Source organism: Ochotona princeps, chromosome 6, assembly GCF_030435755.1.
Source record: "Ochotona princeps isolate mOchPri1 chromosome 6, mOchPri1.hap1, whole genome shotgun sequence".
In the NCBI taxonomy this organism is placed as follows: Eukaryota; Metazoa; Chordata; class Mammalia; order Lagomorpha; family Ochotonidae; genus Ochotona; species Ochotona princeps.
The window spans coordinates 37064670-37083613 of NC_080837.1; the positions used below are offsets into that span (position 1 = coordinate 37064670).

The 18944-nt window shown below is 45.1% G+C and overlaps 1 protein-coding gene across 1 annotated transcript in view; it reads left to right on the plus strand.

The window, feature by feature from the left end:
• Positions 1 to 15302, plus strand: part of EXD1 (exonuclease 3'-5' domain containing 1) — a 29010-nt gene extending 13708 nt beyond the window's left edge. The window contains exons 7-12 of the mRNA XM_058666059.1: positions 1931 to 2017; positions 6153 to 6257; positions 6953 to 7033; positions 9652 to 9795; positions 12207 to 12398; positions 14370 to 15302. Of these exons, the coding sequence (XP_058522042.1) occupies positions 1931 to 2017; positions 6153 to 6257; positions 6953 to 7033; positions 9652 to 9795; positions 12207 to 12398; positions 14370 to 15035 (1275 nt within the window). The 3' untranslated portion in view covers positions 15036 to 15302. The remainder of the gene's footprint in view (positions 1 to 1930; positions 2018 to 6152; positions 6258 to 6952; positions 7034 to 9651; positions 9796 to 12206; positions 12399 to 14369) is intronic.
• Positions 15303 to 18944: the final 3642 nt, after the last annotated feature.

An 18944-nucleotide genomic window follows, 5' to 3' on the forward strand; every position in this document is an offset into this window, starting at 1 on the left:
TGCGCTTCCCTAATGCATAATGATGTTGAGCATCTTTCTATGTGATTGTTGCCCAGTTGTGTAGCCTTTCTGGAGAAATGCATAATTAGATCAATTGTTCATTTTTAAATTAAGTCAAAATAATTTCTTTTATCATTGAATTATAAAAATCCTTTAGGGTTGTAAATGGGTTAAGCCTGTGGTGTAATGGGTTAAACCACTACCTGAAATGCCGGAATGCCATATGAGTGCCGGTCCAGATCCCAATTGCTTCACCTCTGACTCAGCTCCCTGCTGGACTGGGTCTCTGCGCGCATGTGGAATACTTGGATAAAGCTCCTAGCAACTGCCTGGCCCAGCCTCAGCAGTTGCAGTCATTTGAGGAGTGGACCAATGGATGAAGATTCTGTGTGTGTGTGTGTGTGTGTGTGTCTCTACTTTTTATACATCCCTCTAACTCTGCCTTTCAATAAATAAAATAAATATATCTTTTAAAATGTTACATATCTGCAGATTTATTTAAAATAAGAAAGTTCTGATGGGCCCAGTGCGATAATGTAGTGGTTTAAGTCCTCGCCTTGCACGCCCAGGATCCCATATGGTCGCTGGTTCTAATCCCGGTGGCCCTGCTTCCCATCCAGCTCCCGGCTTGTGGCCTGGGACAGCAGTTGAGGATGCCGCAAAGCCTTGGGACCCTGCACCCATGTGGGAGACCTGGAAGAGCTCCTGGCTTCAGATTGGCGCAGCACCAGCTGTTGTGGTCACTTGGGGAGTGAATCATCGGATGGAATATCTTCCTCCCTGTCTCTCTTCCTCTTTGTATATTTGGCTTTCCAATAAAAATAAATAAATCTTTTTTAAAAAGTGTGACAATAACAAATTAACAAAAGAAGTAAGAACTTTTACTATACAAAATTGAAGAGAGGTGCTTTTAATTATTACCCATATGGAAAGACCTGCATAGTTTTTGCTTCTTGTTCTGAAAACCTTTTGTTGCTAATCTAGGATTAAACTGGAATTCAGTTTGCTTTTCTCATTGAGAGGAGATATTCAGAATGTAGAACATTTTATGCTAAGACAAGGTTTTGGACCAATGCAAATTACTGTGCCCTACAATTCTCAAGTAATTTAAAGCTAGTATTATGTAGATATTTCATGGATGATGGGTTAAGGATTTAGAATTATATATTTTGTGTGTGAGACCTGGAAGAAGCTCCTGGCTCCTGACTTCAGAGTCCTGGCTACTCCACTTCTCATCCCAGTCTCTGCTTGTATCCTGGGAAAGCAGTAGAGGACGGCTCAAATCCTTGGGACCCTGCATCCATGTGGGAGACCTGGAAAAGGTTCCTGGCTCCTGGCTTTGAATCAGCACAGCTCCGGCCATTATGGCCACTTGAGGAGTAAAACGTCAGACAGAAGATCTTCCTCTCTGTAAATCTGCCTTTGCATTAAAAATTAAAACAATAAATCTTAAAAAAAAAAGATAGGAGTAAGTTCCTGAGATACCATTATTTGTTTTGAGTAATTCAATGAGTGCAAGGCCTTAAAGGGACTGTGGAGTCCTGTGTTTATCTTTCTGAGCAGTGGTCATTGTGATAGTTATCCACTACTTACGCACTGTAGTTTCTGTGCGGAATCACGTCAAAGGTAGAAATACTTTCTAAATGCTGACAGTGCTGATAAGACGTCCAGGAGTTTGCAATTCTTACTAATGTTTGTGGTATGCGTGATTATTTTCCAGTTGTGGAATTTTTCACTTGAAGTACAAAGAATCAAAGTGTTCAGTGGTGATTGATATGTGTGTGTGAACGAGAAATATGAAATATTGGTGAGATATGGTTGATTTTTAAAATGTGATTTACTTTGGCTGCCACCGGCCGTTTGACCAGTGCCTTACATAGTGTTACTATGCCAGTGACTGTCACCTGCAGCTTCGTCCATTTCTTACCAGATGCTGCATATCAAGAAGCAGACTGTCCTGAGTGTGGCAATGGCAGGGGCGAATGTGTGTCGTCACGGGAAGCTGTGCTGGCTACAGGTGAAAGCATTTTTTTATTTTATTGGTGACATGATTACAGATTTGGTGATTTATATATTTGTTTTTAAAATATATTTTGAGAGACAAGGAGAGAGATAGGCACACAGATGACAGCTGCATTTACTGTCTCATTTCTTTTCTTTTTTTGAGTTTTTTTAAAAAGATTTATTTATTTTTATTGAAAAGCCAGATGTATAGAGAGGAGGAGAGACAGAGAGAAAGATCTTCCATCCATTGATTCACTTCCCAAGTGGCTGCAATAGCCAGAGCTGAACCGATCCATAGCCAGGAGCTAGGAGCTTCTTCTGGGTCTCCCATGTGTGTGCAGGGTCCCAAGGCTTTGGACTGCCCTCAACTGCTTTCCCAGGTCACAAGCAGAGAGCTGGATGGGAAGTGGGACTGCCGGGATTAGAAATTGCGCCCATATGGGATCCTGGTGCGTGCAAGGTGAGGACTTTAAGCCACTAGGCTACTGCACTGGGCCCTGCTATCTCATTTCTTAAATGCCTGCAAAAACCCAGAGGGCCACAGTGAAGGCAAAAACTGAGAATCTGATCCAGGTTTTTCATTGGATAGCAGGGTCCCAGTGACCAAGCCAATCCCCTTTCTGCCTCTGCAGGGTGCATATTAGCAGGTAGCTGGAACTGGGAACACAGCCGGGACTCAAACCTCAGCCCTCTGAAGTAGGATGCCGATGGCCCCATGCGCTGTCATAGCCACTAGGCCAAATACCTGCCCCTCCATTTATTTTTTCCTTTTATTCATACCGCACAAATGACTTTTAATCCTGTTTTCTGTCACCTCAGTGTCATTGCTTTGTAAATTTCTTGGATTGTTGTTCTCCTTTTTCTTAAAATGATACAAAATTGAAGCTTTAAAATAACACCAAAGGAAGTAGCCTTTCCTCCGTTTGCCTACTGCCTTCTCACCTCTTTAACAGTTCCAGAAAGGCTGTTGGGGAGACAGACATGCTGCATTCAGGACTGTGATAAATGTAGGCAGTTATGAAATAAGCTGAACTTTGCTTCTGGGAGATGTCACATTCATTTGTTTTTTGAGAGAATTGACTTTTAGTACAGTTCCAATTCATACTTTTAGTGATATTAACAATTTCCAAAATGTTAAAGTAATTTCAATTGAGCCTTCAGTGGCAGTGCTTATAAATTGCATTTATTAGTATGGTAAATGTAAGAAAGAAATTGGGCTCTGATTATAAAATGCAGCATCTTTCTCTGATTCTCTTGGCTAAACTTTCTCCTTTTAGAAGGAAAAACTTTTCTTTTTACAAGGAAAAGATTCCCTACCTATAGGCCACTGCCTAGGTTAATTTCTACCTAGGCAATTATTACACTGCTGGGAAAAAAGCAGCCAGTAGCTGGGGCATTTATGTAAATGCCAAATTTATGTTAACTATGTAACTATACCAGTATTATGCCAGCATAATTGCTTATTATTATTATTTCTTAAGATATGTGAGAAAGGCAGGAAATGCCAGGCTGAGACATGTCCCTGCAGCCTCCTGTCAGGGGAGAGGTGTGGGAACATATTGTAGTGAGAGCAGCTGAAAGCATGTTTGACAGGGGAGGCATGACTTCTGGAGTCTTCCAAGGACTGGGCCGCTGCACTCGCAGGTGGGCGAGGAAACTGAGATGGAGCAGGTTAAGGGGGGAATCAGAGGGCATGTCAGAGTCAGGACATGGCACCCACCCACATGGGAGAACTGGACTGGGCTAAATACCATAGCCCTTGGCCCCCTGGTGCACACAGAAGCTAGGGCTAGGGCATGTGCCTGTTGGGACTAGGATGCAATACCCACCCACGAGTGTCAGATTAGGGAGTTGACTGTGACAGGTTTGGCACAGCACCCACCAGAATGAGAGAGAACCTGATCTGGGGGCAAATTCTGGTGGTCTTGTCTCTATGGGACTGCAGAACCTGTCGGTTTACTCAGAGAGTGTGGGTGGTGATGGACTGAGCCAGGTTGGACTATGGAACTCACCTGACAGTCACGGCAGCCAGGGCTGGGAAGGGAGCTGGGCTATGTCAGGCTCTGGCACCCACTGACCATGCCAGGCAGGGCCGCGGCACCTACCAATACACATGAGATTCAGGGCTGGAAGAGACGGGAGCGGGCCTAGTAGGGGAACTTAGTGAAGTACCCTACTGGCCAAAACTGGGGTGATGACTGGCCAGGCCAGGCTGGATCATAGAACTCACCTGACACAAACCCACCTGACACCCATGGGAGCTGGGGCTAGCAGGAGACTCAGTAGGGCCAGGCCACAGCACCCATTGGCATATGCGAAGGCCAGGACTGAGGGTAGACCATGTCAAGCAGGACCACTGCATCCACCAACATGCATGAAATCCAGGGCTGACAGCAAGCCTGGCAGGAGAACTTGGGGAATTTCCTTGCTAGGCCACAGCTGCCATTGGAGAGCACAGGAGCCAGGGCTGGGGACATGCCAAGCCAGGCAAGGCTGTAGTACTCTTCAGCATTTGTGTGGGCCAGGCCTGGGGCCAGGCTGGGCTGGGCCAGGCTGCAGCACTCACTGGCATGTACAGAGCCAGGATAGGGTGTGGGCTGCGCCTGGCTGGGCTAAACTGCAACACCCACCAGTAAAAGCTGACACTGTGGGAAGAACATGCCCGACTGGGTGTGAGCACCTGCCAGTATCTGCAAAACTGGGAATGAGCCTGGTAGGGGAACACTGAGGATTCCTCTGCTGAGCTCTAGCTCCCTCTGGTGGTTGTGAAAGCTAGGGCTGTGGGTAGACCAGGCTGGGCAAGGATGTAGCACCCATCAGCTTTCATATGAGCTGGGTCTGAGGGCAAACCTGACTGGGCAGTGCTCCAGCACCTGCTGGCACTCATGAGAACCAGAATGTTGTTTTCGGGTCTGTGAATGCACTAAGGTGCACTTTGTCAACCAGTAGACCTTGGAAAGATTTTTTTTCTCAACAGTAATAAAACAAAACCAACAACGTCTGTCAGAACTATCAAAATCACTCAAGTAAAAATGCCTTCAGAACACCCTTCTCCACATTGGGGTCTCTAATGACCCGTTAAATGACTGTCCCAAAACCAGGGTAATGAAGTAGCTTGACAGCAAGGAGTGACCCCCTCCCATGTCTGCCCTAAGGACACAGGAGTAAAAAACAAATATTTGTGTCCCTACCTTCCTCCATACCTGATCTCCCCATCCTAATTATAGGCCCACATGGGTGTGCATCCATCTCAATTATGTAAACAGTATTAAAAAGAAAATGAAATATTGGGTTCTAGCACGATGGCTCAGTTGGCTAAATCCTCATCTTGTAAGTGCTGGGATCCCAGGTGGGTGCCAGTTTGTGTTCTAGCTGCTCCACTACGCATACAGCTCCGTGCTTATGGCCTGGAAAAGCAATGGAAGATGGGCCAAAGCCTTGGGACCCTGCGCTCGTGTGGGAGAACCGGGAGAAGTTCCTGACTCCTGGCTTCAGATCAGCTCAGCTCCGGCTGTTGCGGCCATTTGAGAAGTGAACCAACAGGTGAAAGATCTTTGTTTCTTCTTCTCTCTGTAAATCTAATCTGCCTCTCCAATAAAAATAAATAAATCTTTTAAAATATATTTAAAAAAGAAAGGACTTCTGTCTTCTGTTAGTTTCACAAAGATAGCCTTTGTTGCCACCTCAAAGACTTGAGCTGGAGGTTGTCTTCCCTAGCTCTATTGCCTTCCATTTACCAGGATTTCTTCTTTCTTTCCAGATGGAAGAATTCTCTCTCTCTCTCTCTCTCTCTCTCTCTCTCTCTCTGTAATTCTGACTTGAAATAAATAAATAAATCTTTAAAAAAGTAATTTAGGATGTCTCTCCCTCCTCCTATGAGAGGCACCCCACCTCCCGGCTTCCTTTCCAGAGGTGCTTTCCCCTTCCCTCTCCCTTAGTCCCTTCACAAATAAACTTTCTGTCTGCAACAGAAAAAAAAATAAAAAATAAAAAAGTAATTTAAACTTCATTTCCCCAAAACTTGTTGAATGCCTATGACTTCCATAATGGTGAACATTTTGTCACCTGTATTTTATTCCTGGTCTTCATGTTACCTTCCTTGGTTCTTCATTAATGTATTATATGTACGTCTGAATGCTGTGTTGTAGGTGGCCTCAAATAGCCGAGTTTACTTATTTGACATTTTCCTTTTGGGACGTCGAGCTTTCAACAATGGGCTTCAGATGATATTAGAAGACAAGAGAATTTTAAAGGCAAGTGTGTATGCATCTCTACTTCCAGATCAAAGATGGGCTTCCAATGAAAATGTTAACTATATCTTTTTTTTTTAAAGATTTATTTATTTTATTACAAAGTCAGATATACAGAGAGGAGGAGAGACAGAGAGGAAGATCTTCCGTCCGATGATTCACTCCCCAAGTGAGCCGCAACGGGCCGGTGCGCGCCGATGCGAAGCCGGGAACCAGGAACCTCTTCTGGGTCTCCCATGCGGGTGCAGTGTCCCACTGGGCCGTCCTCAACTGCTTTCCCAGGCCACAAGCAGGGAGCTGGATGGGAAGCAGAGCTGCCGGGATTAGAACCGGCGGCCATATGGGATCCCGGGGCGTTCAAGGCGAGGACTTTATCTGCTAGGCCACGCCGCCGGGCCCAACTATATCTTAATAGTAGGATGCTGGTTTCTCTGCCGTTGTCCATGCCTGCAATGATGGACATATGACTGTTTATGAAGAACTATACTATAGAAATAATATGGGGGAACTCGGTGGGGTGGGGGAGGGAACTTAGGGAGGGAGAAGGGAAATCCCAGGGCCTATGGAACTGTATCATAAAATGATAATAATAAAAAAGAAGTAAATAAATAAAAGTAAGGCAAGTGTGTACACTGATTGCTTATCAGTAAGATGAGCAACCCAATTCTAATAATTGTCTGCATCTTCTGCTTGTTCAGGTTATCCATGATTGTCGTTGGCTCTCTGATTGCCTCTCTCATCAGTATGGAATTATGCTGAATAATGTCTTTGATACGCAGGTATTTAAGGGAAACATTGAAGTGAAACAGTGTGCATAGTTCCTGCAGGAAACAGACCTTATCTGCTAAGTGTTTAAGCCCCTTGCTGGTGCTGCTACTTCATCTCTGCCCCCTTCTCTTGTGAGATATTAGTACAGCCTGTGGGAATGTTTGGTGAACTCTAGAAACACTGCAGAAAAGTTATTTGCTTTTCTTTAGGCCTGCACTTTCCTCACATTGCTCCAAGACTTGTAAATGAGAAACAACCTCCATACTCCATAGCATTCAAAAGCTTGAGCCATTGGGAAATCATTCAGAAGTCTGACCTGGGAGGCTTGGTAAACCATGAGCAAGCATAGGTCTGCCTCTACCACTAAAGCTCTGGCATTCAGCTTCCCTTCCTGCTCCCTGTTTATGGTCTGGAAAGTTGGTGGAGGGTGGCCTAACGCCTTGGGATCCTGTACCCATATGGGGGAACCAGGGAAACCTCTTGGCTCCTGGCTTCAGATCAGTTTGGTCATTGTAGCCACTTGGGGGATGAACTGGTGGATGGAGGATCTTTTTCTCTCTGTTTATCCTTGGATGTGTATCTGCCTTTCTAAAAGAAGTAAGTAAATCTTAAAAAACAAAAACAAAAAACTGGTAGGATCTGAGACAGTGCCACTGTAGGCTAAGCTTCCACCTGTGGCTTTAGCATCCTATATGGGCACCAGTTCAAGTCCCAGCTGCTCTAGTTCTGATTCAGCTCCCTGCTTATGACTTGAAAAAGCAGCAAAGGATGTCCCCAATCCTTGAGACCCTGCACCCATGTGGGAGATCCGGAAGAAGCTCCTGGCTCCTGGCTTCAGATAGGTCTAGCTCCACTGTTGCTCCACTGTTTCTATCTGTGAATAGAAAATATCTATCTATCTCTCTTTTTCTCTCCTCTCTGTAACTCTGCTTTCCAAATAAAAATCTTTTTAAAGAGGGTAAGAATCATAAGACACAAAAGAAGCAAAACAGAAAGCAGACAAAGATACATTAAAGTAGGGTGCCTAGTGCTGGCATTGTGGCACATCGGCATAACTGGCCCCTGTGATGCTAGCTTCCTGTACTAGAGTGTGCATTTGAGTCTCGGCTCTTCTCTTGTGATGCAGCTCCCTGCTCATGCACTTGGAAGGCAAGTTGAAAGCCCAATTACTTCAGTCCCTGCTACTCATGTAGGAGACCCAGATGGTGGAATTCTGGGCTCTGGCGGAAGCCTGGGTATTGCAGCTATTGGGGAGTGAATTGGAGAGTGGTTACACTTTTTCTCTATCTCTCTGTCACTCTGCCTTTCAAAAACACTATATATATATATGTATGTATACACACACACATACATACATATATAATATATATACATATATATGTTGGATGGAATTCGATGATGTTACTATTCTAGGCTTAGATTAAGGTTTTTTCTTTTTTTTTTTTTTGTTTTTAAAGTTGGGTGACCTATTTTAGTTTTTTGAAAGATTTAATTGTTTTTATTTTATTATTTTTGTAATTATTTATTTTTATAATCTTTACTTAGTTGATTAAGGCACAAAGGGTCAAGGGCTACAGGAAAATAAGTAAGGCTATTGTTTCCACATTTTTTTTTCCTGTATCTGGGGTAAGTGGGGAGATAAAGGGAGAAGCCCCACCCAGCCTCCCACCCATCCCAAGTCCCTGATGTAGGGCATGCTCCAAGGGTCCTGCTCAAGTGGTTTCATAGTTCAACAGTTCTGAATTGCTGCCAATCTTGCCATTCCAATCAGCGATGAAATCACTACAGAACCCATTGGCTGACATAGTCCACCTTAGAGTCTCCGTTTGCCCAGATTTTCACTGCCAACACATGGCTGGGGTAGTTGATTGATTTGTTCTGTCCTCCATCCTCTGTTGTGGTGCCAGGTGTCCTCTGCAGGTTCCGATGGACTACCATATCCTCCTTGTGAACCTGGATATGCTGTCCACTGTTCCGTCTGAGTCTCTGAGGAGGTTCAGCAAGGTTTATTTGTTTTTTTTTTTTAAAGATTTATTTTATTTTTTATTACAAAGTCAGATATACCGAGAGGAGGAGAGATAGAGAGGAAGTGGAGCTGCCGGGATAAGAACCAGCGGCCATATGGGATCAAGGCGAGTACCTTAGCCACTAGGCCACGCTGCCGAGCCCTCTTTGTTTTTATTTTAACTGCAGAGTTTACAGAGAGAGAGATTGAGGTCTTCCATCTATTGGCTCACTCCCCAAATAGCCACATCAGCTGGAGCTGGGCCAGTCTAAAGCCAGGAGCCAGGAGCTTCCTCCAGGTCTCCCACATGGATGGCAGGCCCAATTACTTGTGTGCCATGATCCACTGTTTTGCCAGGAGCATGAGCTGGATCAGAAGTGGCACAGTCAGGACTCAAATTAGTACCCTTACAGGACTCCAGCATCACATGTGGCAACTCAACCTACTATGCAACGACCCTGGCCCCTCTTTTTCCATTTTAGATGTGCTAATTTTTTTATCTGTCACATGAATGCTTGGAGAAAATTATATTTAAAGACATTCCTATAAATATGCTTCTACCTCGTGAAAGCTTTCTACATATACCATGTACTTGACTGGATTGGCTTTTTTTTAATACCACAGGTAGCAGATGTCCTTCAGTTCTCCATGGAAACAGGTGGCTTTCTTCCAAACTGCATCAGTACTCTTCAGGAGAGTTTAGTCAGACACCTTAAGGTAGTCCCTAAGCATCTCTCTTTTCTAGAAGAGAAACAAAAATTGATTCAGGTGAGTGATAATGGATGCCTCATTTGACCTTGACTTCTCCAAGTGTTTTCAGAGTAGCATTGCCAGCCTTCTGTGTAGAAAAATGAAACTGCCATGGCAGAGAACCAGCACCAGCCCCTTAGTTATGCAAGAGGGGAGCAGTTTGTTGTGGTCTCAAGTAAAAGTCAAGATCCTCAATTAAAGGCCCAGCGTGGAGGCCTAATGGCTGAAGTCCTCACCTTGAACGCCCCGGGATCACATATGGGCGCTGGTTCTAATCCTGGCTGCTCCAGTTTCCATCCAGCTCCCTGCCTGTGACCTGGGAAAGCAGTTGAGGACGGCCCAAAGCTTTGGGACCCTGCACCCGTGTGGGAGACCTGGAGGAAGTTCTTGGCTCCTGGCTTCGGATCGGCGCAGCACCGGTCGTAGTGGTTACTTGGGGAGTGAATCATCAGACAGAAGATCTTCCTCTCTGTTTCTCCTCCTCTCTGTATATCTGACTTTGCGATAAAAATAAAATAGATCTTTTAAAAAACGAATAACTCTTTTAAAAAATACAAAAAAAAACAAAATATAAATAAAAAATTTAAAAAAGATCCTCAATTAAAATGTGAGCTGGGGCCAGGTATGTGGCTCAGTGCGCTAAGCATCCACGTGGATCACCTGCACCCCACACCTAAGTGACTGGTTCAAGTCCGACTACTCTCTGCTTCCAATCCAGCTTCCCGCTCATGCACTCTGTAGGCAGCAGATGATGGCCCTAGTGCTTTTGTGTCTGCCATGCAAGTGGAAGACCCAGCTGGAGTTCCAGGTCCTGAATCAGTCTGGACAACCTCCAAGCTATTCTGGGCATTTGGGGCAAGAACCAATATAGAATTTCTCTTTCTCCCGGTCTCTGTCCCTTATTATTTAAATAAGTAAATAAATATTTTTTGAAGTTTGTGAAATATATCTTCAAGTTAAGATAAGGAGAATTTTTTTGTGGGAACATGGGCTACGGCAGCAGTGGGACCAAAATCATCCCAGTTATTTCTCCTAAAGCAAGGGAATTTTCTTTAGCTCCTAATATCCTTGCTTGCAAACTTAGATGATGACAATATTGGCTGCAGCTTTGGTGATACACTCAAGTCTCCTGCCGCCAGCTCTAAGTGGAAAGTTCTAATTATACTACCTATTCATCACTACTTTCTCCGTCTTGCACACACTGTGTATGCAGACATGCATATGTGTATGTATATTTATTCGCAAGACTAGCAGTAAGGTGAAAGTAGGGGTGGGCATTTGACTCAGCTGTGAGGACCCCCAAATCCTGTATAAGACTGCCTGGATTCAAGAACCCCCACCCCTTCTAATTCCAGCTTTCTACTAACATCCTAGGAGATGGGATCAATTGAGTCCCTGCCATCCACATGGAAGACAGGGATTGAGTTTTGGGCTCCAGGCTTGGGCCCAGCCCAGGCTTGGCTGTTGTGGGTTTAGACTTACTCAGCAGATAGAAGCTCAGTCACTCTGTCTCTGTGGTTCCACTCCATGTCAGCCTGCCTTCTCAATAAATAGATAACTTCAAAAACAAACAAACAAACAAGCCCACAACCTAGTGTGAGATCCAGAAGATCTAATGTAAGAGGCAGGCATTGTGGTGTAGTGCAGTGGGTTCAAGCACAATGTGGGATGCCTGCATTCTGTATTGGAGTACTTGGTTCTAGTCCAAACTAATCTGTTTCCCATCCATCATCCTGCCAGTGCTCATTCTGGGAGGCAGCAAATGATGAGTCAGGTACTTAGTTCTCTCTGCCCATGTAGGAAACCCAGATGGAGCTTCTGGTGCCTGGCTTTGGCTTAATCCAGCCCTGGCTGCTGTCGCAGACATATGAGAAGTGAAGACAGCAGATGGAGGAGCTCTCTCTTTCTGTCTCTTTTCATCTCAAATAAATAAGTATTTATTTATTTATTTTTATTTTTTTTAAAGATTTCTTTTTATTACAAAGTCAGATATACAGAAAGAGGAGGAGAAGAGACAGAGAGGAAGATCTTCCGTCCGATGATTCACTCCCCAAGTGAGCCGCAACGGGCCGGTGCGCGCCAATCCGATGCCGGGAACCGGGAACCTCCTCTGGGTCTCCCACGCAGGTGCAGGGTCCCAATGCATTGGGCCGTCCTCGACTGCCTTCCCAGGCCACAAGCAGGGAGCTGGATGGGAAGTGGAGCTGCCGGGATTAGAACCGGCGGCCATATGGGATCCCGGGGCATTCAAGGCGAGGACTTTAAGCCGCTAGGCCACGCCGCTGGGCCCAATAAGCATTTATTTTTAAATACCATGAAAGGTAATAAAAGAAGAAAATGAAGTATCTTAAATTAAGCAATACTTAGTACAGTTGTTTTCTTGAAAGTTTTGCTTTACTATTCAGAGTAAATTAATGTGGTGTCTCTAGGAAAATCCAGATGTGTGGTTCACCCGCCCTCTCTCACCCTCTTTACTGAAAATCTTGGCCCTGGAAGCCACCTACCTGCTACCCCTTCGCCTGGTGCTGCTGGACGAGATGATGTCTGACCTCACCACCCTGGTGGACAGTTACCTCAACACCTACCGTGAAGGCTCAGCTGATCGTCTTGGGAGCACAGCGGTACGTGGAGCTCAGTGTGTGTGTGTGTGTGTGTGTGTGTGTGTGTGTGCGCGCACGCGCACATGTGCGTGCCTTTGGGACCTCCATTGTGGGGCCCACTTTTCACAGCCTCTAATTTTCTTTTAAAAAGGTATATGTTTATATATATATGTATATATATGTGTATATATATACATATATATATATATTATTGGAAAGTCAGATATACAGAGGGGAGGAGAGACAGAGAGGAAGATCTCCATTGTTTCACTCCCCAAGTGGCCACAATGGCCAGAGCTGTGCCAAAACAGAGTCTCTTCCAGGTCTCCCACACAGGTGCAGGGTCCCAAGACTTTGGGCCATCCTCAACTGCTTTCCCAGGCGACAAGCGGGGAGCTGGATGGGAAGCAGAACCACTGGGATTAGAACCAGCGCCCTAGTGGCTAGGACTTTAGCCACTAGGCTACCGTGCCAGGCCCAGCTTCTATAACTTTCACAGCTGATTTGGCAGGGAATCTCTGTGGGTGCTACAATCTAAGCTTCCTCCATCCCCATTCCCTTGAGTACCTTCTCACAGTATTCTTATTTCTAGGAGATATTTCCATCTAAGTATGAGTAAATTTAACAATATACTAGTTCTTTTTCTGCTGCTACAATAATATAAGAAAACTATAAACCCCTGGTCCAATATTGTAGCCTAATGAATTAAGTTGCCACCTGCCATGCCAGCATCCTATGTGGGCTCCAGTTCATGCCAAGCTGCTCCACTTCCAAACCTACTCCCTGTTGATGGCCTGGGAAAAGTTGCAAGAGGTAGCTCAGGTGTTTAAGGCCCTGCTTCCCATGTAGGAGACCCAGATGCAGCTCCTGACTCCTGACTTCAGGCCAGCTGACCATTGCAGCCACCTGGAGAGTGAACCAGCAGATGCCAGATCTGTCTCTCTCCTCGCTGTAATTCTCACTTTCAAAGTGAATAAATAAATCTTGATGATAAGAAACATAGAAGGAAAAATATCTGTCTCAAACTCTGCTTTTCAAGTCTTTTAAAAGATTTATTTGTTGTTTGAAAGACAGATTTACAGAGAGACAGAAAGATCTTCCATCTGCTGACGCACTCCCCAAATGGCTGCAATGGCCGGAGCTGAGCTGATCCAAAGCCAGGAGCCACAGGCTTCTTCCGGGTCTCCCACATGTGTACATGCCTAAGGGCTCTTGCCATCCTCCCCTGCTTTCCCATGTCATAAGCAGGGGTCTGGATCAGAAGTACAGCAGTGCCCAGGGCAGTGGTTCAATTGACTAAGCTTCCTCTTGGAAGCACCTGGATGCCTTATAGGCACTGGTTAGTGTCCCAGCCACTCCACTTCCCAGCCAGGTCTGCTTGTGGCCTGGAAACGCAGCAAAGGATGGCCCAAAGCCTTGAGACCCTGTACCCACCTGAGAGACCCTAGATCTTGCCTTCAGATCAGCTTAGCTCCAGCCATTGTGGTCATTTGGGGAGTGAATCAGTGGATGGAAGATCTTTCTGTCTCTCCTTCTCTGTGTAAATCTGACTTTACAATAAAAATAAATAAATCTTTTAAAGAAGAAGTGGAGCAGCCAGGATATGGATTGCTGCCTATATGGGATGCCAGCACTGTAAAACTGAGGATTTTTTAGCCACCAAGTCAGGCCCCATAAATCTCTTCTTTTTTTAAACTGTCTTAAACTTAAGGAGTTTGTGTTGAGAAATAAAATTTATGTGTTTATCTTTTCATTTTTCATAAGCTTTTTGAAATTCTCATGTATGCTCAACACAATTATGTTCACTGTCTTGAAAATATTTAAATTGCTAGAAAAATAGCGCCATTCTATATGCAGACACTTGGGGGTGCTAGAGCCACACGTGTGAACGTTCCCTCCATCCCCGAGTGCCAGAAGTTAGAATGGAAGTGACTCTGACCCCACATTCCCATTTTCTGTTGTAGCAAACCTGTGTTGGTTTTCTGTCCTTAGCCCACGTGTATGGAGTTGCCTGAGGAGCTGCTGCAGCTCAAGGACTTTCAGAAGCAGCGCCAAGAAAAAGCTACCAAGGAATACAGTGTGAACACCCGGGGCCTCCTGGTACGGAGCCCTCTCCAGGCCAAGAAGCCTGCTGCAGAGACAACCGGCAGGGAGGAAAAGGTCCAAGGCCTTGTTTTCTGTAAAAACTCGAGAACCAATAAAGCTCCAAGTTTCACATCTCGTCAATCTCATCAAGACACAAATTTGTTGAAAGTTCAGAGTATGAGTAAACAAACAACGAAACCTCAGCATGTGCCTCCTCAAAGGGAAGGAGGCTGGGAAGCTCCTCACACCCAGCTCCATTGCCCTGAGCCCATGGGCTCTGAGAAGCAGAGAGCAATTCAGCAAGACCCACGTGGGAGGTCCCTGCCCAAGGTCCAGGCCACTTCCCTGAAAGAGGAGATTGAACAGTTGTTGCAGATGATGGAGATCCAGGATGGCCATGCGTGCACAAAGCAAGCTGTGGCAGGATCGCCTGTCCTGCCTCAAGTGGGATGCCCAGGGTCGCCAGAGCACAGCAGCCATCCCACCACAAGGGCTGGGCTGCCCGCCTTCCCTCCCTGCCCGGCCTTGGAAAGGGTCGACTCCTGGACCAACCTATCCCCACATCTATCCTGAAGATTCAGTTTGTTCTCCAAACTACCAGGGTGGCTCACATCCCGGCTTCCAAGGCCTCCCCCGTGCTTACACTGGAGTGTGCTTAAGTCAGATTGTATCCTCTGGCTAACCCCCCACCTTCCTGATATTAGGATTAAGATGGCAATTAATAAGTTAAATAACGGAAGACTTCTGATTATGTCATTGGGTGGAAATGTTCCTAGTGGCCAGAGTGAATTATTTCTAAGAATTTGGATTTACAATAAAGATGACTTACAGAGGAAGGAGAAGAAAAAAAAAACAACAAAAGCCATAGGTTTAGTATTAGAGAAAACTTTGTAATGTAAAAGGTTTTTTTGGTTTTGTTTGTTTGTTTTGTTTTTTGCTTTTAGATTGATTTGAAAGGATAGGGGGAAATCAAAAAAATTGTGCCATAAATTTGAAAAACTCAACACCTAGCAAACTGTACCAGAACTCTTTTCCTTTGTGAAGGTCTGATCTTTATGCTTGGATTTGGAATGTTTCCGTGTCTGATATCTCAGATAGCATGTAGCGGTGCGGCAGGAACCGCAGCCTGTCCATGTTCAGTTCTCTGGTTTAACTTTTAGAAGGTGTTGTCTGTTCTCTCACCAGCAGGGGGACCCCAGGCTGCTTTGTGCCTTAGTCTAGGAGGCTGTGTCAGCTCTGACTGGTGTATGGGCCTGGGGTTGGAGTTCTTTCCTTAGCAAAGGGAAGGCAGCTTGTGCAGAGTCTTTGGTTGTTGCAGTTGAATATTTGCAACTTGTTGTTGCTGTTGAATAAATACTCAACACACATATTTGTGTGTGACTGTATGTAAAATAACCAATAAACTGTTTTAGCATGAGATTCTCACTCTCTTAATTGGGCCAGGATAGGAAGTGTTTAGGATAGGTCTACATGTCTAGATCAAGACTCTGGCTTATAAAACTATGACTTGGGGACCAGCATTGACCAGCATCCCCTGCAGCACCTTTTCAAGCCCTGGCTCCACTTCCCATCCAGCTCCCTGCTTGTAGTCTGGGAAAGCAGCAGAGGACGGCCCAAAGTCCTCTCTGTATATATGACATTGCGATAAAAATAAATAAATCGTTTTTTTTAAAGATTTATTTATTTATTCTTTATTGGAAAGTCAGATATACAGAGAGGAGGAAAGACAGAGAGGAAGGTCTTCCATCTGATGATTCACTCCCCAAGTGAGCCGCAACGGGCCGGTGCTGCGCCGATCTGAAGCCAGGAACCCGGAGCCTCTTCCAGGTTTCCCACACGGCTGCAGTGTCCCAAGGCTTTGGGCCGTCCTCGACTTCTTTCCCAGACCACAGGCAGGGAGCAAGATGGGAAGTGGAGCAGCCGGGATTAGAACCGGCACCCATATGGGATCCCGGCGCATTCAGGGCAAGGACTTCAGCCTGTAGGCCATGCCACCGGCCTAAAAATAAATAAATCTTTAAAAAATTAATATGATATTAAGTGGAACTTGGAAAATTAATGAAAATATACTCTTACACAATTAACCAATGAGTTAACATTTTTACTAATGACAATCTGCGCATAGATTTTCTGCTAGTTATCTTGCTCTGTGAAACTTTTTTTTTTCTTGGAAAGTCATGTGTACCAAGGGAAGGAAAAACAGACAGAAAGGTCTTTCATCTGCTGGTTTACTCAAGTGGCCACAACAGCCAGAGTTGAGCCCATTCGAAGCCAGGGAACAGGAGTTTCTTCCAGGTTTCCCACACGGGGTCAGGGTCCCACGGCCTTGGATCATTCTCTACTGCTTTCCCAGTCCACAAGTAGGGAGCTGGATGGGAAGTGGGGCAGCTAGAATATGAACTGGCGCCCATATGGGATCCCAGTGAATCCAACATAAGGATTTACCCACTAGGCTACTATGCCAAGCCCTTGGAACATTTTTTTAAAGATTTATTTATTTTTATTACAAAGTCAGATATATAGACAGGAAGAGAGATAGAAGATCTTCCATCCGATGATTCACTCCCCAAGTGAGCACAATGGCCAGTGCTATCCCAATCCGAAGCCAGGAGCCAGGAACTTTCTCCAGTCTCCCACGCAGGTACAGGGTCCCAAAGCTTTGGGCCGTCCTCGACTGCTTTCCCAGGCCACAAGCAGGGAGCTGGATGGGAAGTGGAGCTGCCGAGATTAGAACCGGTGCCCATATGGGATCCCGGCGCATTCAAGATGAAGACTAGCTGCTAGGCCATGCTGCCCGGCCTGGAATTTTTTTTTTTTTATGATGTATTTGTTTTTATTACAAAGTCAGATATACAGAGAGCAGGAGAGACAGACAGGAAGATCTTTCGTCTGTTGATTCACTCCCCAAGTGGCCACAACGGTCAAAACTGAACAGATGTGAAGCCAGGAGCCTGGAGACTTTTCCGGGTCTCCCACAGGGGGTGCAGTGTCCCAAGGCTTTGGACCATCCTCGACTGCTTTCCCAGGCCACAAGCAGGGAGCTGGCTGGGAAGCGGGCTGATGGGATTAGAACTGGAGCCCATATGGAATCCAGACGCATGCAAGGCGAGGACTTTAGCCGCTAGGGTACCGCACCAGGCCCTGGGGTCTCTTTTAAAGATTTATTTTAATTTTTATTTGAAAGCCAGAATTTTAGAAACACAAAGATCTTTCATCTGCTGGTTCACCCTCCAAATGGTCACAATGTTGGGATCTGAGCTAATACAAAGCCAGGAGCCAGTTTCTTGTGGTCTCCCGTGCAGGTTCAAGATTTAAGGTGTACGGCCATCCTCTGCTGCTTTCTCACACCATAATTAAGGAGCTGGATCTGAAGAGGAACCGTTGGGACATGAACTGGCACTCATATGGAATGTTAGCACAGCAATTAGAGGCTTACTTCACTACTCTACGGCACTATTTTTTCGATCATTTTCGAAAGGTTGAAATTTCAGAAATAGAACTAGCAAGTAAAATAACTTCTTGAGGTGCCCGGCCCAATAGCGTAGTGAACCAAGAGACAGGGGATCTTTCTCTCTGTATCTCCTCTCTGTATATATGCCTTTCCAATAAAAATAAATAAATTTTATTTTAAAAAATAAAAGTAATAGTGCCAAAGAGCTTATCATGAAAATTAAAGTCTTCTTGTTCCCATTCTCTCCCAATCTCAGTCTGGCTTCCCAGAGGTCTCACTTTTAAATCTTAAATAATCACTTCCTCCTTTTCCCTATTAATGAGCACATATCTAGTAGATATGGAGCAGCTGACAGGAGGCATTTTATAGAAATGCAAGTCAGATCCCTCCACTGCAGCGAGGACCTCTGATCTGTCTGAGTCAAATGTGTGAAACTTCTCCATTCTGGAGTTCCTAGTTCCCCAAAGCACATTCCTGTTTATAACTTAAAAGCCACCTGATGGATAAACCATGAGTATTTGAAATAAGGGCTTTGTAATGCAAACAAATTTTGATGAAAATGTTCCTTAGGAAGAGCCAAAATGGCAAGTTCCAGGAATGAAGGAAAGACTGGGGGGGGAGGGGGATGCTCTTTATTGCATAACTTGCTTGAATGCCATCCACAGCTTGTTTTTTCAAGAAGTCATTGAGATAGCAAAACTTTAACGTTAAAGAAAAGGAAGCCTCCCCAGTTCTTGTTTCTGTGAAGGCCCACTTTGAGACCATCCAAGCCCGCTAAAACCTTAAAAGTAGTAAAATATAAATCAAAGTAAGCATGCATGAGTAACCCACACTCCTACCTAAACAGCAGCAGGTGTTTTTTGTTGCAAGACCGCACCTCGGATGCCCACATCCCATGCCAGAGCTCTGGGTCTGAACTTCACTTTTTTTTTTTTTTTTTAAAGATTTATTCGTTTTATTACAGCCAGATATACACAGAGGAGGAGAGACAGAGAGGAAGATCTTCCGTCCGATGATTCACTCCCCAAGTG